This window comes from Haliotis asinina, chromosome 4 (genome assembly GCF_037392515.1).
Source record: "Haliotis asinina isolate JCU_RB_2024 chromosome 4, JCU_Hal_asi_v2, whole genome shotgun sequence".
Classification (NCBI taxonomy): Eukaryota; Metazoa; Mollusca; class Gastropoda; order Lepetellida; family Haliotidae; genus Haliotis; species Haliotis asinina.
In genome coordinates this window covers 62,323,150-62,347,395 of record NC_090283.1, presented here as the reverse complement: position 1 = coordinate 62,347,395, position 24,246 = coordinate 62,323,150, and the positions used below count along the sequence as shown (strand labels likewise).

The 24,246-nt window shown below is 38.8% G+C and overlaps 1 protein-coding gene across 1 annotated transcript; it reads right to left on the bottom strand.

The window, feature by feature from the left end:
• Nucleotides 1–1,318: 1,318 nt before the first annotated feature.
• On the bottom strand, nt 1,319–24,238 carry LOC137281762 (UV radiation resistance-associated protein-like). Its single transcript, XM_067813364.1, has 16 exons — nt 23,893–24,238; nt 19,024–19,144; nt 17,608–17,642; nt 17,057–17,120; nt 14,870–14,967; nt 14,237–14,347; nt 13,689–13,795; nt 13,475–13,580; nt 11,201–11,327; nt 10,286–10,370; nt 7,229–7,319; nt 6,537–6,597; nt 4,862–5,027; nt 3,261–3,339; nt 2,902–2,993; nt 1,319–2,310 (listed from the first exon to the last, which is right to left on the bottom strand). Exons 1-16 carry the CDS (start codon nt 23,950–23,952, stop codon nt 1,560–1,562), a joined length of 2,154 nt encoding a protein of 717 aa, XP_067669465.1. The 5' UTR covers nt 23,953–24,238; the 3' UTR covers nt 1,319–1,559.
• Nucleotides 24,239–24,246: the final 8 nt, after the last annotated feature.

Here is a 24,246-nt window from a genome sequence, read left to right as displayed (position 1 = left end):
TATAGAAGATTACATCACATCATGTAGGTTGGTTAAGATCTTTTTATCACAATATCGTTTTTATTATGGTAACCATGGTAACACATCTTGGAAAAATCAGTGAACCTCAGCAACCATCCATATTCAAGTGCAATCCCAAATACAAGGAATGTTACATGACTCCTTTCTAACTGGCATTGATAACTTTCGACCTTTGTTGCCATGGCAATTTACACCTGCTACAGGGGAACACAGCACAGGTGATCTTGAGTCCCAGTTGTCAGAGTTGTGGAAACCATGGTGACTGAGTGGGTTAGACCTCAAAATTTATGTGCTTGCGGTTAGGCGACTGTAAGAGTGAGGGTTTGAATACCAGATGGGACACAAACTCTAAAAATACTGGAATCTGTACTTTAAAGAAAACACACTCCCAAATATATTGCATGAAATTATGCAATTTTTACGATAAAATTGATATTTTATACATATCATAACTCATTATCTCTCTTCTCCTTTCATGGTGAAGTGGAAACTTGAATCCCTTTCAAATTCTCTGAGGCGATCATAGTATCACTCACCCATGAGTAGCCTCACTTTTACCACAAAAACAGTCACACGCGACCCACCAAAACAGTCACACATGACCCACCAAAACAGTCACACATGACCCACCAATACAGTCAAGATGACAGGGTCTCTTGAAGCAAATACTTCATCATAAATATTTGCTTACACGTTAGTTTGGGTATTGGAGCGAACTCCGGAGCCTGTATCAGAATATATATAGTGTTTTACCAGCAAGTCACAATTCTTTCTCACAACAATATGCTTCACAATAGTGTTTGGGGGGATGCTACACTGTGCTATTTTAAATCTCGCCTTTGACACATTAATTTGTTTTAAAATAAGAAAATTCTTTCATCATATTTGTTTCCCCTATGTGCATTCATATATCTTCATCATTTCTAATGAGCACATGTTATAATTAGAATGCATTCATTAAATACATCATTATTAGGGCAGAAAAGATTCATGCAGACCTCGATTTGTTTAGATTTTTGATACTGGACTTTCGATTCGATCACTTCAGAATCAATTCTTTATACTGTGACAATATCAGATTTCATTTAGCTCTTAGTCATATTTTTTAGTGTGAAATACATAGTGCACATGTTTCCTATCAACAATTCTCATTGTATAATTAGCCTGGCATCAACAAATCACGTTTCACATTTCAACATTCGAAACTTGATGCGCTGGTGTCAAAATTATGTTCTGGCTGTGAGGAAACAATTTAAATACCTATTCAAATATGAAAGCAAAATAGTGAAAACGGTCATCAAAACTCGGAACTAAGATTTTATTTTATGTGAGTACTACCCCATGCTGGAACCAGTTTACAGTCAAACACAGTGACATCTCAAACCTCAAACAGTCAGATGTTTGTCGTATCTAACATTTCTTTGTGGGCACGGCCAAAAAACTGACCCCTTTCCTGGATCTCTAGCAACAAATCAGCCTGTGATATTTTCCAAGATATATTACCACCTGGTCAGGATCGGAATTAGCACATTATATTATTATGACACAACCTTGGCCGTATTCAGATAATCCTCTGTCAAGCATGTGTCTGGAGACGACTCGCGTTCATTCCCAACTAAAGTCCGAAACGCTCCTGTTTTGAATGTCGCTACTGGTGGAATGTCTGAGTGCGTCACGTCCTGTTTCTCCATGAACAATTTATCACAATCACTTTTCACCGATTCCGTCTGATCACCAACTTCCTGGTTTACATGTTTACGTTGCAGTAAGCGTTCTTCCCCTGAGGAAATGTCCCCCTCGTCGTACGACACGCTTGGACTGGACGTGCTGTCGCTATTATCAAAGTGTATATGAAGTGTGGCCTTGAGAGCTTCCATGTCATTTAACTTCTCATCTTGGTCAATCAGTGTCTCATTGCCTTGCAGGTCAATCACAGCCTTGCCAAAATCCTCCACAGATGAGTTTATATTGATATTACCACCAGCTGGAACTGACTGGCTAATCTTGAAGAAATCATCGTCATTTGCCTCAAATAGAGTGTCTGTTTCATCAAATTCCTCTTTCCTGTCCTTGTTTACCTTGTTCTCCTTGTCCTCGAGGTCGGACGTGTTGGTTGTCTCATTGTTGGAACTGTCATACTGCGGGGCAGAGATCACCTCTTCCTTACGGGCAAGACTGGAGGCGGAACTAGAGCCAGCGATGCTCCTTGTACTATCCCGCGCCGTGGAGCTGGTGATGCTATTTCCTGTACCACTAGTTGGAGTTAGGGACCGAGTTGAAGGTCCGTCTCTGCTAACACAGAAAATTATACATACAGATCTACTTATTACATCATTTGTTACACAAGTCAAACAATTCATCAATTTTACAGTAGTACACATAAGTAATATTTCATTAGAAAATGCCCTTTTCACCGTGCAACAATATAACTGTCTCAGGGATGAAACATATACTAAACTATTTAATCAGGAAAAACCTTTAACCTTAAAGAGTAGAGGGCAAGTTAACACTCAGATGAGAACAAAAATGCAGTGATCTTGTAAAAATTCAACAACCAATATTGTGTCTGTTGGGTTCAGTGCCACTTAGAAAAATGTTTGTGATATCTCAGGGTGAAACGGTACGCTTTTACTATGGTATGGTATGGTACATATTGCAGCACAAGGCCTTCTGTTCAGTCCGTTTCAGTTGATTACTTAAGATATGGTTATAATGCAGAATACTGACAAAAGCCAAGCCATTTTCTAATAAGGAAAAAAACACATTACAACCATGATCATTCTGGAACAAAGGACAAAATATCACGACTCTACTGATACCATGTCAAATGCTGATTCGCCCCTACTTACAAATCAAGTGGAGAACATCTGATCAACTTACAGTTTAACGCCTAGCCTGAGTTCCAGCAACGTCCTGAAGTTGGGCAGCGTCAGTCGGAGGTCAGTCGTCCCCAGGCCACAGCAGAAGCGGATCTGAACACACACGAGGAAAATTCATCAACACGATGGGATACAATGACATGTGACCACCAGATCCCTCTGGATCGACAGCTATTTCAAATGCCGATGAAGATCAACATGTGTTATAACGAGCTTACACCACTTGACCAGTCTAGACTAAAAGATAAAAAATTCTAAACTTTTATACATTGGTACTAAGATATTCCGAGATATTGTTTGAATATAGCAGAAAGCGACATAATACCAAACTCACTCATGTATTTCTGCATTGGAACTCACCTGACTGATGTTTTTATTGAGGAGAAAGACGCCATAGTTGAACTGAAACTTTTCCTTTCCTTTACTGTAGAGAGGGAAGCTGAAACACCATCAAAACAAAATGCCTTCTGTTTCTTGAACTCAACAATAACCTAACTAGTGCTAATGAAGTCAGCCAAGACCAAGAATTTGTATAAGATTCTAAATGAAGTGTAAGCAAAAATAACATATGGTATTTTGATCAAAACTGTCATATGTCTTCGAGTTCTCAATGTCTGTAATTTCAAAGGTATTCAAACAATGTAGCTTAAGATAGCAGTCAAAGCAATGAAATATTATAAGGCATTAACGTTTCTATCTTGTTCCTGCTATTTGTGACAAAGCCATAACATTAACCACAGTAAACTATTGTCACTATGAAATTCACAGGAATCAACAAATTTAGTTCATTATACCTGTAGTTTGTTATATGCTTTTCAACTTCGATATATACAAAGAGGTTGGGCAAAAAACAAAAAAAGACACCTTACTATATCAGCTCAGTAAAAGGATGTCCATTACATATGTTGTTTATTTTATCACAATAAGAATTTGTGACAATCACTTTAGATTCTGGGGACCCGTAAAGGTCCCGGGGTAGAATAGGCCTTCAGCAAACCATGCTTGCCATAAAAGACGACTATGCGTGTGGTAAGAGGCGACTAATGGGATCGGGTGGTCAGGCTCCAATTACGCAAATCGATGCTCATGTTGTCGTCACTGGATTGTCTGGTCCAGACTTGATTATTTACAGACTGCCACCATATACCTGGAACACTGCTGAGTGCAGCGTAAAACTAAACTCACTCACATAGATTCTGGGTGGCATGGATCCCAAGCAGTTAAAGCGTTCACTTGTCACGCCAAAGGCCGGATTTGAATCACCACAATATAACAATGTAGAGTCCATTTCTGGTGTCCCCTGCTTTGATATTGATGGAATAATGCTAAAAGTGACGTAAAATCATATTCACTCACTAGAATAATGCTAAAAGTGGGATAAAACTAAATCTAACTCACAGATATGTATCTGCATATCATCTATTAAGCTGGTTCAGGTCCTAGATTTAGTTTAGTTTTAAGCCATACTCAGCAACATTCCAGCTGTATGACAGCGGCCTGTAAATAATCGAGTCTGGACCAAACAATCCATTGATGAACAGCATGAGCATTGATCTGCACAACTGGGAACCGAGGACACGAGCCAACTAAGTCAGCGAGTCTGACCACCAGTTCCCATTAATCGCCTCTTACGACAAGCGCAGTCACCTTTTATGGCAAGCTTGGGTTGCGAAGGCTTTTCTACCCCAGACCTTCACAGGTCAGTCCTCACTGCATGCCTCTGAGTATGGTTTTCATGCAACTTTCAGACAAACTCCAGCCACATATAATGTCTGTGGACATCAGAAAAAGAATGTCCCAGTGAGGTGAATCGTATCGTTGGCATGATGATCAAATATTGCAACATCCTTGTATTCACCTTACGCAAATACTAGTTGACTCAAACACTTAACACTCATTAGCAGAATAAACTTTCATTTCTCCCAGAAAGTATTGTAAAAGATGAGTGTTTTGTCACATACTCTCTGTCCTTGTCCGACAGCTTTGTGTGTATATGATCTTTGATCTGTGACCTTGACCCTCGATGAACCATCATGTATCGCAATGGAAGGTCAAGGAATTGGGACACCATCATAGTCAGGTGACAGGTGTATCCAAGGCCGACAGCTATCATGGTCTCATCCTGACCTGTAAACAATCAAAACAAATGCTTATAAAAAACAGTGTCTTGTATGTTTCTCGTTAAAAGCTGCATTTAGAAATAGTCCACTTATATGTTACATATTCAAAGTTTAGACTCACTTAAAGCACTCACTATATGTCATGTAAATATATATGGCTACATCAAGGATGAATTTCTTGGGGAACCAAATGCAAATGCGAATTCCATGAGGATCAATACATCTAATTGCTGAAAAGCATGAGCAAATATCGAGCATGTGAACAGCTGCATTTTGGTGTAAAGTATTGTTAAGAAAGTGTTTCACTGTGTTTCATGATTTATTGAACTCATGACAATAACCTTTTAAACACTATGAATATAATTTACAGTACATCAGTTCGTGTTTAAACAGGACCTTTAAACAGTATAAAATATTTTGCAAAATCTAGTTTTGAAGGGAAGTATTTGAACGCAAAATACTACTTTATACTAAATCCAACCATCCAATGACTGCTTTGTGAACAATGGATAGATGTCTGGTTGTGCTGACACCCAATCAAGTCAAAGACTCGCAACATGCTATCTATCTGGTCGCCCCTGACAACCAGTGAAGGATGCTGGGGACCTGATGTATGCAGAATCCAATGAGTAAAGTCTTGACAAATGATCATTTTACTTTATAAACTTTGAGTAGAAAATGTTTATAATAAGCATGTGAATGAGATGGAGAGCTGACGATATTCTGGAGATATCCTGGCTGCCTAAAGATGATCCAGTCAGGCGCAGGCACACTAGGCAGAGAGAGGTGAAGTGAGATCCAGGGGCGGGGAGTGGAGGTCAAAAGACTTTAAACACACATTTTTATTGAAATATCTCTATGGCACTCTGCAATGTTGGAGCACCTTTAGAATTAAGCACCACAACTTCTCATGAGCACGTTCCTTGCTATAGCTCACATTCACTATGACAAGCAACCAGTTTGTGAGTATCCGTTGATATCGAAATTGTGACTCTTGGATCGTAAGCCAAACAGTTAACCCACTGAGCTACATCTACACAATGTGCAAATTTATCGAGTCATTCCTGTGATGTCATGGAAATGAACAGAAACAGTCGAAGAGGTCACAGACTATTATGAAGGTTACAGGCAGACTTGGTGTCTCGTGCTATTGTAATAGCATTTTTTTCTCCTTGAATCGTCTCAATGAAGTCACCTCCCAAACAAATGCTTAGTTTACATAAAATAAAAATAGGTTGAAGTAGTTTTAGTCTCTTTTGATAACTTTCCAAACTTGAAACAGTGAAAACATAAACTCAATGAAGCTGCCAGTCTGTACCCAATCCTGTATTTGTGTTGTGCATTTATAAACGGACGTCAGTTACTATACTATCAATAGTCACACAAGCTATTGATGCATTGATAGTTATTTGTTTCTACCATCGATTAATCGTTATCAGAGACCCAATAACTGGAATCCATCGATAATTCAATTCATCTATATCGCCCTGAATACTACATAGTGCTGCTGTCTCACCTTGGTAGTCCTCAGCATTAGGCAGCCATACGCCACATATACAGACATGCTTCTTCTTGTTCTGTAACCAGAAATAATACCATTGCTGTGTGGTCTTTTAATGCTATGGAATATGCGTAAATGACCTATGAAGGCTATGGAATACACGTAAATACCTACAACTGGTATGGAATACACATAAATGACCCTCGACTGCTATGGAATACACGTAAATAACCTACGACTGCTATGGAATAAATGTAAATGACCTACGACTGCTATGGGATATACATAAACAACCTACGACTACCATGGAATACACATAAATGACCTTCGACTGCTATGAGATATACCCCCTTCATAATATTCACAGGGACTACATTTGAACGTTTTGTCAAAATCTATTTATTGGAATGCAAGGCTAATCTTTTCATAGCCATTGTTAGATTTTCCAGACGACACATGAAAAACAGGTTTAGAGTTATCTCCCTTTTATCAATTTGCATTCACAAATCATGGGTAATTTTCTTGCTTCCATTTTCTTTGAGATAAAGTAGTACTACCACAAAGTATCGAATGAGTTGCCATTGGCACTAATGGAAGCGTGGTGCATTAAAATGTACCTTGCTTGTACGTGATGTACACTGAAAATATCAGAAGAGCACTTAGCTAATCAGAAAATGAGATTTTTGTGTGAGGTAAGATAAACATACCTCAGCTATGGGATATATGTATGTGGCCATCTCTCCCACCAGCTGTTTCCTTCTGATCAGCAGTTGTGCATTCTCCTTCACCAGTGTCTCTCTGCAAGACAATGTTCAACATCAGCACCTGTCACAGTTCTAATTCTCTCATCATAATGTTTACAAATGACATCTGTTGTCTGAACAGCTCACCATGTACTCCTGCTTGTTTGATATTTAACTGCGACACAAGATAACTCTCCACATCAAACTCAAAAACACATGGTAATGAATTTATCTCAACTATCACCTTACTAAATGCTTCAAATCTGAACTGAAAGAATTAGACAATCAAAATGGCAGCCAAATGTGTCAGCATAACCTTTTTATTTGTGAACTTTTGTTCATACAACTGCATTTAGCAAAGAAAGATTGGTCTAATACTGTGCAACTAGACTGAAATAATGGATTTATACAAAGTAAGCAAGTTTCATTAAGTTGAAACAGCGATTTCCTATATGTGTTTGAAAGGTCATTTGACTTCGCGCCCACATCCCACCTTAGAAACAATCAAACACGCGAAATCCACGGTGTCATGCATTGTCAAACATTTTATGTTTCAAGAACACTTTACTTTACTTACATGGAACAACATAAGCAGCAACTGTATTAACATGAAACTTTTATCAGAATGGTTATCGAGGTTCGGTCAGCATAACCTCTATTGGAATGCAGGGAATGCACTAGCTTCATATACAACATTCAAATATGAGACTAAGTGAGGGGTTCCTGTAGACATGTCGATGTTTAACCCCTGGACAATATCTACTTGTAGTCAGTGTGGAGATGGTACTGGTACAGAAGTGGCACTTGTTGCCCAGAAGTGACAGCATTTCTACCGCTGACTTATCCACAGAGATCTTCCATGCTGACCCCTCTCAGATGGAGATCTACCAAAAGGGCATGATTGCAGCTAGTTAGTGGCCATGTCAGATCAGAAGGCAAGACATTTCGGGACACTGATAGAATGATTTTTTGCAAACTGTTGATAGATTTAAACCTTGTATAGTAGTATGGCCTGAATTTCCAGAGAGTATTGACTACAAAGGGAACGTTGCTAATACCAGATCGCATTGTCATCTAGTGTTTGTTTACAAGCAATGCATGCAAGGGGGATAACTCTCAACAGTATGTTGTTGCTAGGATGCGTATGGTCCAGTTTAACTGGAAAGATATGCCTAAGGCACATGGCCGGGTTTGACCAATGGTAGCCATTACTGCTGTGCAATTCGAGAATATTTCTGATCTTGTTATCACTCTTGCCAAGCAGCATCCTTCAAAAGGCAGCTCAGCCATGTTCATAACATTGCTCATTTTTAAGAGCCTGTGATCATTTACAATTTAAATTTCAAATGAAATCTTTACTAATAGTATTTAAACCTTTGTTAATCCAGATTTGTTTATTTTGATTTTGAGTCATCAGCACACGTTACCTCTTAAACAACTTGATCTAGGTTTAAGTTTTGTGTCAGTTATTAAAAGAGACTGAAACAACTTCAGCTCCCTTTCATTTTATAAAAACAATGCAATCATTTGGGAATGACTTCATATGAGACAATTCAAGGAGTGGAAAATCTTGTATTAGGGACCGTTCATAATTTATCACTTGGGGGGACGATGAGGATTTTTATATTTTTTCTGTACAAACTTGGTAACCTGTACAAAACACATGACTTCCCCCCTCCACCTCCCACCGCCTATTTAAAATAATAAATTAAAAGCAAAATAGCTGACCCCCCCTAAAATATCTGTAGAAAACAGCTGACCGCCCATATTTTGTGGACAAAATGAATGACCCATGAAAATCCTCATCGCTCCCCTGGTGATAAATTATGAATGGTCCCTTAGTATTGCAATGGTTGGGCACAAATGCCTATTGCTCCTGCAGTAGTTGTTTCCTCTCAATAGTCACCCGTATGAGAAATGCAGGCATGATGAATGTGACTGCATGACATTGTTTGTTTTGAATACTATGTCATCAAAGGAGCTTTAGGCTTTGTGACTTGGGACTCTCAAGATAATTGAGAGAGGGGAAATGGGGTTTGACGTTGTACTTGAGAATATTTCACTCACATGACAGACTTAAGCGGGTTTTATAATGCTACGTCACTGAAATACCATGCCACAGTTAAGCATGATCACTCAACTCAGACACACTATACTGACTCTTAGCCAACCAGCCCTTATTCCCATTAATGCCAAACGCCAGGCAGGGACCAAGATATACAGAGACCAACAAGTACCATATTTTTACACCTCTTGGTTAGTGATTGAACCTTTCACTCTCCGAGTGGACGTTCTAACCAGTACATCACTGAGGTGGAAGGGGTAATTGGGAGTACAACAGGTTCAACAAAATAAGGTTTGACTGCCTGTGTAATAACAGTGTATGAAATAAGCCAAAATTGCTCAGATAAATGGAACATCTAAAATTGTACAAGATCATCAGGCTGCCTAGCTGTAAATTTAGACTGTCTACCAGAAAGTTAGCTCATCTCTGGTGTTTGAATGGGCCTTAATTCAAAAATGAAACATACAGCTTTATGGATTACAACTTCTTGTTTGTAACACTGAAGGATGTTTGGATGTAGATTCATACATCGTTATCAAGCTAAATGCGTCTACATCAAAACGTCGCTGAGCATTATAAACAAGAAGCTGCAATCCATAAAGCTGTATGTGTCATTTTTGATGGGCCAACTTCTAGAGTGCCCATTAAACAAGGGTCTTATTCCACTGGTAATGACAAGCTTACTACTCAACATACTACTTGTTTAAGTTGGCGAGTCAAAAAATGAAACATTCAGCCTTATGGATTACAACTTCTTGTTTATTACGTTGAGCGATGCTTCGATGTAGATTCTTACATTTAGCTTGAAAACGATGTAAGAATCTACATGGAAATGTCGCTCAACGTAATAAACAAGAAGTTGTAATCCATAAAGCTGTATGTTTCATTTTTGACTCAGCATACTATCAAAATATGTGCTAAAGGAACAGTTTACTCAATGAGTCAATCTCACTGACCTGGTCTGTACATAGGACTTTTTCTTGTCTTCATGGTGAACCTTGCTTTTATCAAGGTTAGACTCCTGGTCCCGGAAGCTGTGTTCTGGAAGGGAGAACAGACCAGTGAGTAAGTAAGTTAACACTACATCAAGCAGTTTCCAGTTGATTCACATGTTGATTACATTTGGGAGGAGAACTGAAGTGATGCAGATCTACGCCATGCTGCACAACACTGGTAAATTGGTGAACACCTAAATAAAAAATATTACCTTGATGGCATAACAGTGGTATGTCAACTGCTAAGAGTACAGTGAAACCTGTCTAAACCTGCACATGACTGAAATAAAATGCTGGTATAAACAGAGATTCAGAGTAGACATTAACAATCATTTTCAAACATGGCTGCCATTTGCACTCATCGATCTCTTTTATCTCCATAATGCCTTTGATGTTATCATGACACACAAAGTGACTCTTGAGTAATATAACTCAATAAAACTGTTTACTTGCTAACAAATGCAATCTTAGTGTTTATAAAGCATAATCGCAGTAATGCTATGAGTATTTGATTCACGGCAAAATCACTACCTCCTGCTTATCTAGCATCCCAAGGGGATTAATCAGTGTTTGGGATTATGGGATTTTCGTTGGACTGCTCCTACCCATGCTGATTAAGACATTGTTAATTACAGTAAAAAAATTGCTTGATGGGATATGAAATAGACAGGTGACAGATAAGACAATGTTTTAATGATCATTAATATTGTTGTAAAATGGCAGGAGCAAAATCTTATGCCTGTTTTGACAGTGTGCCAGGTTAGACAGATGTCGGTCTTGGCAGGTGTCACTGTATATATGAACTTTAGTAACAGATCAAGACATGGTCCTGAAGTAGGCACTTTTAGTGGGAGTCTGGTAAAACGCTGTACCCACCCCTCTGAGCGCTCTCGCCTCTCTGTCTGTCGTACTTGTCCTTGTCCAGTTGCAGCTGTGCCATCTGCCACGTCAGCTCGCTGCGCAGCTGGGACACCTTCACCAGCAGCTCCTCACGCCGTGACAGCTGTAATGTACATCCAGGGTCATCGGTGCTTACTATGGCATTATCAACACTTTACCTCACATGGGTGTAATACAACACACAGTACCACCTCCTGAAGGAATATAACAGCAAGTGAGTGAGTTTAGTTTTACGCCACACTAAGCAATATTCCAGCTATATGGTGGCGGTCTGTAAATAATCAAGTCTAGACCAGAAAACCTGATCAACATGAGCATTGATCTGCAAAACTGATGTGCCAACCAAGTCAGCGAGCCTGACCACAAAATCCCGTTAATCGCCTCTCACGACAAGCTTAGTCGCCTTTTATGGCAAGCACGGGTTGCTGTAGGCCTGTTCTACCCTGGACCTTCACGGTCGGAACATAACAGACAGTATCCACTATCTGGTGGAATATAACAGACAGTATCTGCCATCTGGTGGAATATAACAGACATGATCTAGCCTCATGTAAGAATGTCGAGTTTTGATTGGTCCACTTGACTCTGATAAAATACCATGTACATCCATCATGATCCGCCAGCGGGAGTATACGACTTTTATACTCCGGCTGCGAAAGTCATATCCTCCCGCTACGCCTTGGTGACAACACGAGAAGTGAGAAAAGCATGCATCGACAAGCCTTTAGTAACGTGTGGTGAACTGAGGTCAAATGATCAGCTGGTGTCAACATGGCAGCAAGTTGATTCGATGCGTGTTGTTTTGTTTTGATTTAGTGAAAACATTCAGCTAGAAAAATGCGTTATCACATTGTGTCGTGGGAAATACAGGGTTTTATCAGTCCTGAGTAAGGTTGTATTCCCCTCGCCGGAGAGGCCTCTCCGGACTGATAAAACCCCATATTTCCCGAGACACGATGTGATATCTTATAGTATCCACCATCTAGGGGAATACAGCAGACAATACCCACCTTCTGGAGGAATATAACAGACAGTATCCACCTTCTGGAGGAATATAACAGACAGTATCCACCTTCTGGAGGAATATAACAGACAATACCCACCTTCTGGAGGAATATAACAGACAGTATCCATCTTCTGGAGGAATATAACAGACAGTACCCACCATCTAGGGGAATACAGCAGACAATACCCACCTTTTGGAGGAATATAACAGACAGTATCCACCTTCTGGAGGAATATAACAGACAATATCCACCATCTGGTGGAATATAAGAGACAGTATCCACCATCTAGGGGAATACAGCAGACAATGCCCACCTTTTGGAGGAATATAACAGACAGTATCCACCTTCTGGAGGAATATAACAGACAGTATCCACCTTCTGGAGGAATAGAACAGACAGCATCCACCATCTGGTGGAATATAACAGACAGTATCCACCATCTGGTGGAATATAAGAGACAGTATCCACCATCTAGGGGAATACAGCAGACAATACCCACCTTTTGGAGGAATATAACAGACAGTATCCACCTTCTGGAGGAATATAACAGACAGTACCCACCTTCTGGATTAATGCAACAGACAGTATCCACCTTCTGGAGGAATGTAACAGACAGTATATACCATCTAGGGGAATACAGCAGACAATACCCACCTTCTGGAGGAATATAACAGACAGTATCCACCTTCTGGAGGAATATAACAGACAGTATCCACCATCTGGTGGAATATAAGAGACAGTATCCACCATCTAGGGGAATACAGCAGACAATACCCACCTTCTGGAGGAATATAACAGACAATATCCACCATCTGGTGGAATATAACAGACAGTATCCACCTTCTGGAGGAATATAACAGACAGTATCCACCATCTAGGGGAATACAGCAGACAATACCCACCTTTTGGAGGAATATAACAGACAGTATCCACCTTCTGGAGGAATATAACAGACAGTATCCACCTTCTGGAGGAATATAACAGACAGTATCCACCTTCTGGAGGAATATAACAGACAGTATCCACCATCTGGTGGAATATAAGAGACAGTATACACCATCTAGGGGAATACAGCAGACAATACCCACCTTTTGGAGGAATATAACAGACAGTATCCACCTTCTGGAGGAATATAACAGACAGTATCCACCATCTGGCGGAATATAACAGACAGTATCCACCATCTGGCGGAATATAACAGACAGTATCCGTCATCTAGGGGAATACAGCAGAGAATACCCACCTTCTGGCCAAGTTCCTGAGATGACAGCAAGCGGTCTTCTATGGAGGTGTGGATTCTGTTGACAGTGGCTTGAGTTTGTTGTGTGGCTCGCAGTATTGTCTGAATCCTGAAGGAAAAGAATCCATTGAGGATAGAGCGACATAAAAGACTAAGAATGATGATTGTCTAACTGAAATATAAACAACAAGACAATGAAACTGTTGGACCAACCTACCGTGAGACTGAGTTAGCTGTGTACGCGCCTCGTATCAAGGACTGGTCCACTCGAAACACGAAACTTGGCGTCTCGGGATCAGGAACATTTGTTTGTGCTTCAGACATCTGGAAAATATGGTCAGGTTACTCCATGCAGCAAGCATTTCAATCGAGTTGACTTGGTGTATATTCTAACACAACTGAAAAGAATGTGAACCAGTTCTAATCTTTGGAGTGAGTGAGTGAGTGAGTGAGTGAGTGAGTGAGTGAGTGAGTGAGTGAGTGAGTGAGTGAGTGAGTGAGTGAGTGAGTGAGTGAGTGAGTGAGTGAGTGTTCCAGCAATATCATGTGGGGTCACACCAGATATGGGCTTCACACACTGTACCCATGTGAGGAATTGGACCAGAGTCTTCAGCATGACAAGCGAATGCTTTAACCACTAAGCTACCTTTTTTTTTTACCTTTTTTAAAAAATGCCACAGCAAGTTCTAGAAATGAAACATAGTTGTAAACTTTATACTGGGTCAGCAAGTGGAAACACAAGCATAACTTGCTATCATATATTACCTGTCTTTGTAGTTCAGGTGATGCCTTGGACTCGTCAGCGGAGATGAAGTACTTGTCAAACATGCCGAAGATGACTGTGTTTGGATTATACTTGACACCACTATGCTGCAGCTGAAATTACAGACAGTCACCACAATAATACCTCTAAAATGTGACAGAATACTGTCATCTTTTTCAATATCAAATACAGCTGAATTAGAAAAATAATTCTGTACAAAGATTTCATCTGGCTAAGCATCTGCTATTTCCAAATCCGGTTAAACTCTTACTGCAAAACAATTAACACTGAAATAAGTAACAGGTAACACATATTTTTTAAACTTAGGTTACAAATTTGCAAATTTCAAAACAATGAAACATCTAGAGACAAAAGCGAACAAAGATCAAAGCTTGCATATTCAGCAAGAAAGTAAAATGAACCCATTTACTGTTATCATCAACTTAAATACATCATTCAAATTATTTTTATTAACAGTTGAAAATCACCAAAAAAACCAAAATACACCACTAGGAATTTGGAGGTAAAACATGTGTAAGATAAGGCAGCATGTAATGATCCCTCGTAAGAACAGAACCCAGACTTTACTGGCAAACATAAGCATCAGACACTGGAAACTTGAAAGGTTCACATACCTTCTCAGCAAAGAAGGCCAGTCCGCTAAGGTGGATGGTGAGGTCCATCAGCAGGGTGAACCTACCCTCCTGAGACACCCATATCCTTACAACAACAGCTGACAAAGGTCAAGGGGAGATAACCAATACTCATACAGGCACAGTCAGTGAGTTTTATACAATATTCTAGCAGTATCACTATCCCCATAGGGCTACAATACCTTCAGCCCACTGAGAGATTTTACAAATATTCCAGCAAAATAATGAAACACCATATACAGGCTTCACACACTGCACCCATGTGGGGGAATAGAAAGTGGTCTTTCAGCATGAAAATTGAATGCTTTAACCAGTAAGCCGAGGAACATTTTTTTTCTTTATTCAAGGATTAGAAAATCTCCACAGTTCTTGATCTGTGATGACTAGATCTAGTTGTCGGTTAAAACACTAATTTTCTTCTTATTGCACCCCAACAGTGTGCGATGTTGATCACAAAATCAATCATGTGGCTTGTCTGGCCCACACTTGAACGCTCACATTGACTATGGTATAAAAAACAAAGTTCTCTCCCTTACTCCCAATACATTAAACAGAAATGGAATAAAAGCTTAGGACTTCTGTGTCCTAATGTTTAGTACTGTGGATATAAAACTGATTACAGTACCTCAAAAATTGGGGTTAACCCACAGAATACAGTGACTGATAGAGAGAGCACCAAAGAATGGTGTAAATCAGAGTCATTAAAGGCACGTCACACTTTTTTTGACAATATTTTGGACTATACTATATATATATTGGGGTACTCACTTTAGCTTCCTATTGATACAATGACTTATCCCTTACGACTTGCCTCAAATTGATAAATGGAACTTTGAGGTGAACAGTTTACAAACAGACAACAATTATACCATCCTCGATATCTCTAGGGTATACATTCCGATAAGTCTCCACTATACCCTGGATGCATCTACGGCTCAGCCCGATAAATTTATTACCTCCCTTGACTGTCTTTTGATCCAATCAGGTGTCTACGCTGGGAAGTAGAGCGAACCAATCACAACTCACTTTCGTTTTTTTAATTATCTAACCGATTATACTTGGCAACAGAAACCATGGAGAGGTTCTCTGGAAGAGGTAGAAGGCGTTCTTGCATATGTTGTTTTAAAGTTTCGGACATGTCAATTTGTTTGTATGATTTCCCTAAAATCTGGGACACACTGCGAGCAAACCTTCGCAGTTGCGACCGCTACCTTTGCTGACACCGGGAAGCTCGGTTATAACGGCGGCCTAGCTGATTGGCTGCTGTGAGAAGGCGGAGCCAGCAAAGGGAGGTAATAAATTTATTGGGCAGAGCCGTAGATGCGTCCAGGGTATAGTGGAGACTTATTGGAACGTATACCCTGGAGATATCGAGGATGCAATTATATGGTACATCATAAAATTGTTGCACACGCCGATGTCGGTGTTCACCAACCTGGCCTAAAGAGCATTTCAAGGCAGATAACTCTACGAAGTCTGAAATAAGGTTTGGTAAGTATAGGGCACAAGAGGCCATTTAATGCAACAGTACTAGTTCTAGTACTAGTTCATTCGAACTTTTTAATTTCATATTGTTATCTTAGTATGTTATTTCTTTTCGGAATAAAGTGTATGGTAGCTTTGTGGCGTGATAGTGTACCTTTAAATGATGCTCTCATATTTTTTTCAGGTAATGAAAAAGTAAAGGGCAAATTAATGATTCAAGTTAAAGTTGCAGTCCGTCTTCAAAACTAAAGCCTTGTAAATTACGGAAATTGAAGTATAATCGCTGCTGTAATCCTAAATTTAAATTTAAATACAAAGAGGACAACAGAACTATCATTTGCTGACCAGATCGATAAATCAGGAAGAAGGAAGGACACTGAAAGACAACAAAAAACAGTGTTTGACAGAGAGAGCACCAAAGAATGGTGTAGACTCAGAGTTACTAAATTGGGCTTCCAAGGTGACTTTGTGCATGTTCTCTACTGGTTGGTCAGATTTGCTTTATACCAACATTTACCCATGAAAACCAGCTGAGAACGGGTTTTCAGCGATCGGACAGCTGCAGCAACTACTAATTGAATCATGTGGTCTGGCTTGCTAAGTTGGTTGACTTCTCCCGGACGTCGGTCGATGGTGCTGAGAGCACATTATATGATAAAGAGATACTGCCAGTGATAAGGATACATTTGGATTTCAAATTGACATCTTTTTCATATCTGCTGATGTCAAAGCTCTTCCATGTAGGATTCTGGAAATAAGAATATATCACTGAATCAAAAGTGAAATACTATCAACAAATTTCAGAAATGAGTTGAGTAATTATAATAATATGTCCATTTATGCAGCGACAAACTCAACATTACATATGCTCATTGCACAAACAACAGCACAGCACAGCACAGCACAGCACAGCACAGCACAGCACAGCACAGCACAGCACAGCACAGCACAGTCTAAGTCTGCTGTGTTCCTACTGAAGCTAGGTTAAACATATACTTTATTTACATATATCAGCTTGGCATGTTAGGAGAACCCATAGTTGTGGTGGTGCATCATTCACCTAAGCTGAGGTCTGAGTTTCGAACTCACAACCTTTGCAAAAGCAAGATCACTAACCACAACACCACAATATCACATAACCTACTGGTCTGACAATGTCATTCAAGCCATATGCCAGTAGCTAGCTGCTATTTCAAATAATCCCTTCCTTATTCAAAAATGTAAAATCTGCTTACCACTGAACCGACAGCTTTCTCACTTGTGTAGAATGCTGAAACAGTAAGCAGGAAAATACACAAAGGATTCAAACCTGTGATCCACTAGTCAATATACAGGCAACAAAGCAAAATCATCAAATGTCTACTAGTCATTATGATATCCAAATATTGTTATATTTGGTAAAGACTGTAGGACTAGTGTCAGTTTCTGTTCCTGAAAATTACTCCAGTACAGAATACCAGCACAATATTTTGTGCATTGTCTTTGTTTGATCAGGTTCGTCGGTTGATCCAGTCTGCACTCAAACACTCTGTGCCAGATGTCCACTACAACCCTCATAATTGTTCTTATTGTACTCTTCAGCAGATTCAAGCAGTATATTACTAACTATTTTGGCTAAGCTTGCCGTTAGAACATTATTTTTACTACATTCCATCTGAACACTAGTGTCTAAACAGGGTAGGAAACTCCCCCAAATTTCAGCCAGACCACAGGGCTGGTTAGATGTAGAACTTGACAGTCCTGACCAAAACTTACCTGATCACAAATAATTTAGGTTTGACAAGCGATGTTGTTTATTATCCGAGTGGAATTCATCGTTTATTTTTATGTCTGAATTAATAATGATTTATCATCCTAAAAATATGATGAGTATCTTCATGAACATGCTGGGATTGGGACAGAAAGCTTCAACAATGGGCCATTTTCAGGATTGTTAACCATTTTCTGAAGTTAGAATGGGCCATGGCTCTTGTATCAATAGTAAACTTCAAACTTTTAATGGCCCTTTTTTGTAATTCTAATGTGAAAAATGGCCCATGGCCCTTGCCTTTCCCAATCCCTGTACATGACTCAGTTTTTACCTGCGGTGAATTTAAGAATCTGGCACTCCGTAATGAAAATATCTCATCCAGGGCAGTTGGACGGACAGGCATTTCAAACACCGGTCTAAAGTCACATGCAGTGATTTAAGTGTTGGGAATCGAAAACCAATTCTACTCATAAAACTGGTGGTGAATGATTATTGATCATAATCGAAATACATATATTTTTAATGTCATTACCAATTTTAAGGGTTTGTCCCCAGGTTTTTCCTAATCAATATACTTATAGATGCCATGCAATGAAATGCATGCATGCAAGAAAGACACTAGAATTCTCAATAAACAATGAAAGTGGTTAACATTTTACAGTGAGCATAGGTTTATGCTTTTGAGCACATTTGTTTGTGAATATTAATCAAATTCAATGATTAGTTTACTTCACTGAAGTGTGTTATACTAATACAACAAAATTCTGATTAATCAGAAACATGTTTTGTCACAATTGATAATCATTTTTAATCCTTCTTTCTGTCAATTTTCGATTATTTTCAAACATCGGAACACCAGTAAGTCACATGGTTTGTGGAACTGTGGATCGGCTCTTCTCACCTGGCGACCTTGTGTTGCGATGCAACGTGAAGAAGGTCTGCATCTTCATAACCTCGATGCCTCGGTAGGTGTGGCATACCAAGTTCCTCACTGCAACACTTCGGAGGTGACGGATTCGTTTCTGGAAAAAACCCAATGAAATATACACTACAATCAATAAAGGAAAGTTGGAGTGAGTGAGTGAGTGAGTGAGTGAGTGAGTGAGTGAGTTTGTTTGTTTAGATTTAGGCTGCATACAGCAATACTCTAGATATATTGTGGTGGTCTGTAAATAATCGAGTTTGGACCAGACAATCAGGTGATCAACAGCATGAGCATTGATCTGCCCAAATGGGAACCGATGACATGTCAACCAAGTCAGCGAGTCTGTCCACCCCATCCTCTTAGTCACCTCTTACCACAAGCACAGTCGCCTTTTGTGGCAAGCATGGTTTGCTGAAGACCTATTCTACCCTTGATCTTCACAGGTCTATAGAGCTGGACATTTTGACTTTTAGCTCTGTCAGTATATCCACAATATACTGGGGTTGAATTGGTATGCGCTTACCACCAAAAAATACCCATAATCTTTGTTTTTTTTAATGAGCAACACTGTCATTTTAAGACTAGATAGAAATGATAGTACAATAGATGGACTAAATAATGGAGCCTAAATTATGCTTATTCAATTTGTTGTCAACAAAAGTGTCAGATAAAGCCATTTATAGGATAAATGGAGGTCAGATTAACAAGGCTTGACTATACTGTGGATAAACTCATACTACGGTATGCAGTTTCACCTCTGTAATCTACCAGATACACTTTACATCAGTCATGTGAAATTACAGCATAACAAAACATACAAATATTCTGTGTAGCCTTCATGCCTTTTTTTAAGCAATGCTACATCTGGGGCTCAAGAAATGAACTTCCTTTGTTGGAATCAAACCTGAATGTTAAGCACAAAGAGCAAACACTTTAACCACTAGGCTACCACACTCCCCGAAACACAAAGTAAGTGCACATTTAAAAGTAAGCATAATATAATTCATAAAAACAGAATGACAATATAATAAACATCAGATCATATTGTGAACTATAATTTCAGATTTGTACTCAATGCATTGATCAGCAAAAGCAGATTAGTGTACTGCTTTGTCAGGCTTTTCAAGGTTGTTGTACAACTACAAAGATAAGCACATATTTATCCTGACTGACAACACAATACATACTTCATAATCATTTCCTAATGTTTCACATCAATCTATGGCTTCCTTCCTTATTATTGCTACTGACTTTGATTTATTTCCTACTCATGTTTCAAAACATTTTTGTGAAACCTGAAACACACTGTCTGGAATACATGAATACTTTTAATTTAATTTGTGATTTTAGTCATATTCCCATTTCCAAGTCTGACATGTGATACTATAAGTTGATTTAAATATATTTTTCGTCAATAATTCAATAGAGATTGGTGAACAAGCTGTTGTAGCTTTTATTACCACTGCTCCCATACAACCTGTTACATAATACAAATTGTATGGTCAAGATGTCATGGACATAATCATACAGGTTAACAACTCAGTGTTAGTGAGTGAGTTTAGTTTTGTGTTGCTTTCCTGCAAAATTACAGCAGGGGGCACCAGACAACTGCTGATAGAAGAATGGCAAAGCACAAAAAAACTGAAAATTTAGCCAGTAGAGTTCAGGGCAGTTCAGCTCAAGTGAGTCCAGAGCAGTGCCAGTCGCCCCCTAAAAATTGAATTTGGCAATATCAAAGTGTGTTCTGAGACCTCTCCTACACTGTTCGATGCTTCATAATGGAAAAACAGAAGTCAAGAAAAAACACAAAACGAAACCCAAATCCCTTAAAACTGCAGATCTGTGGAAAATGTCCATGTTCGCAACTGTGTCTTAAACAGAAGCATGGTGAAAACATGTGAGATGGAGAGATATGTATCTGCATTTGTTCCTAAATCAGCCAGATGAACAATTGAAGATTTGACAGAACTGAGGAACCTGTAGAAACATTGACTGGTGATAAGTTTTCCTATACAAATTAAGCTCTGTTGATTTTTTTTTAACTTTTGATTTTGTGATAACATTGTGGATTGATTTCAGAATGTTCCTATTTTCAGAAACAGTCAAGAATCTGTTTTCATTCATAATCGTTTCCAGGTCTTTATCACGGGAATAGAAATATACCACAAACAAATATGGAACACCCTAAAATTTGATGGTCATATACAAACTTAAATGTGCTGAGGTCATTTATAACCTTAAGTAAATGCAACTTTCAGTGTGCTTAGTGGGCACTTTAAACAGCATGACAGAACACGCAATGAAGCAAATGATTCAATATTCGTGGAGTTCGAGTGAAACGAAACACTGTCAAAAACAGCTAAAAACAAGGGTGCTGAAACACACAAGATTCAAACACAACAGCCAAGTGCATGTGAAAGACAAACTTCCCAGTATCATAAGTCATTACACAGGTTCGGATTTACATGTTTATTCAGGTTTGGGGTTACACTGCCAATCTGCATAAGGCAAGATGGCTGACTGTTTGCCAAGCATTTACTCACTCACCCTTGAGCTTCATGCATGTGATGCAACACTACACAGAAAATAGTAGTGGTGGGATTATAGGTACAAACATTGTCCTTCTCCATGTGAATACAGGAACCCTGGCACTAACACTGTAACAGACACCTCCACATCACCTTGACACAAGCGGCCATGTCTGCATAACACAAGTTGAGCAACTGCATGGTTTGGATATTTATTTTGCGTATCTCACTCTGGTAAACTTGTTCTAGGTAAAAAGACTGCTTTAAAACTATATGTAAACATTAGATTCTAGTTACCACTATTGGTGTTCTGATTAAGTGTTCTGATTAAGTGAATTGGTTGCAGTGACTGTATGACCAAGCAATTGACTGCATTTTCTCATAACTGAACATGATTTTTGAACTACTGATATAGTCTTTGAAACAATTGATGATGGAACATATCTTGTTGTCAGGACCTGATAACATATTTATTTCTTTGAAAACTCACTTCAGTAACTGAAAAGTCATGACTGAATATTTCTTAAAAACTCCAGAATGTGTATATTCATTATATATTATGCATCACTTTTGTGTGTTGCAATAACAACCTTGATGGGAAAATCTGAAAAATGATGCTGAACAATTTTTTTTCATTGATTGTTTGTTGGTAAGGTTTTGTGGCTGCAGAAATAAAATGATAAAGCAGACCAGATCTTTTGTGTGTTTATTACAATCCTGTATCGTTTCAACATTTATTGTTTTTTTTCATATGTTGCTGTATAAAAGTCTTCTTAAAACTAAGTAGATTACGATCTATACATTCAAAACATGCACGCGAAATACTGTTTGTGTGTTTTATCCATGAAAAAATCATGTTTCTGTGATAACATAAACAGTGAGTCACCACAAATAATTAGTTGAATTTATGAAGGGATACAGTTGGATTCATCATATACTGGAAAAGTATCAAGAGATGGTATGTCAAAGATCCAGTATGAACTTTTGAAAATCATGTTCCATGAATGGGTACATACACATTTTAGCGGACATTTGTCCACCATGTTTGCTTGTCTTACTAATATAGCTAAATGCAATAGTGTTGTTTTGTATTACAGTGAAAACGTTAATTATAAATAGAGTACATAACTTGGCTTGAAAAAGTTATTAATTCATGATAAAAAGTCAAAACTGAATTTCAAAACAATTCATAAATGTAAAAAAATGGATATCAACAACAAGAAAGAACTTGACAATAAAATTTTCACAAAATGCCACATCAGTGATATTAAAGGGTGATCCTAACCAAGAAAAATGTACATTTCCTATTTCAGTATCTTTGATAACTAACAACTACATTTACTTAAAGCATTTAAACATAACAAAACCCTTGACACCATCTCCAACCGCCCCCACTACCTTGACACACAAACAAGAGCGCTACTCACTTTCTCCCACTTAGAAACCACATGAATGAATAACTATTAATATCTGATTGAATTCACATTCATGCTAAATGTATTCATATGTAATCAATTAAAGATCAACCGCATGACTATTAATATACAATCAATCAAACTTTGTATCAGTGCATAGCTACCAATATCCTCTTGACAGAGTATGCACTTAAGTACTTGCTTAGGTAATCGTGAAAGGATACAATGATATTCTGATTTTGCATGACTGCTGACAATCCCTCATTACATCACTGAGAAACCAGGGCATGTCATTACACCTTCACCACACCTTATGTTCAGCCTGTGCATTTGGAGTGAGTGAATTTAGTTATACGCCACTTTTCATTATATTCCTGCAATATCATGACAGGGGACACCATAAATGGGCTTCAAACATTGTGTACACGTGGGGAAATGAAACCCAGTCTTTGGCGTGATGAGCAAACACTCTCACCACAAGGCCACCTCGCCACCCCTTGTGCATTTTCAGTTGATATCACACACGGACTAACTTTGGAAAATAACCACGTAGTTTTCTATGTTTGTTTTGTTCTTGGTGTTATTTTCCATCATACAGCTTGAATACTGGTGAGTGTCACGTTTAAACACAAACAATCAAAACAAAAGAGGGAGTTGTTGCAGGACCAACAGCTGATCAAAAGACAATCATAATTAGACAAACACGAGCATGACATCAGAGTGTATCGCACCTCGTCTAAAGTAGAATAGACCGTGGAATATGTCACAGTCTGTGATGCTGACATTTGGGCAGATGATGGACATTTGTATTTCATTCCTGTATTGTTCAAGCAAACAGTCACTTAACACCTGTCAGCTTGTCACTCATTTTGTTAGAAATTAGCATCTACAACTATAATCACCTGGTATGTTGGCAAGTCGAACGGGTTCGTAACACGTTGAAAACCTCCACCCGATGCCATGTTTTGATACTTCGGTACTTGTAGCTTTACATACTAATGAAATCTCAATATTTAGCAGAAGACTTCTGTCGACTTTAGGGAAGTACCCTACGTCGCCATCTTGATTCTCGTATTAGTATCACGTGACATCTGATTAAGCTTGAGCATTTCGGATCATTCGTGATTCAGTAGAACTACAAAGTAAATGGGAATAATTGAAAGCACCCCGTTCATTTTATGTCAATATCCTGACGTTTAACGAGGTCCAGAACGTGACCAAATACGATAAATTGTCATTTCAAATCTCGCGAGATT

Excerpts from the sequence above, each read along its gene's own strand:
- LOC137281762 (XM_067813364.1), bottom strand. The coding sequence starts at position 23,952 with ATGGCATCGGGTGGAGGTTTTCAACGTGTTACGAACCCGTTCGACTTG. Across the intron at positions 19,145-23,892 it reads TCGACTTGCCAACATACCAG|AAACGAATCCGTCACCTCCG; the intron begins GTGATTATAGTT and ends GGTTTTTTCCAG. Across the intron at positions 3,340-4,861 it reads CTGTCGGACAAGGACAGAGA|CTTCCCTCTCTACAGTAAAG; the intron begins GTATGTGACAAA and ends ATGGTGTTTCAG.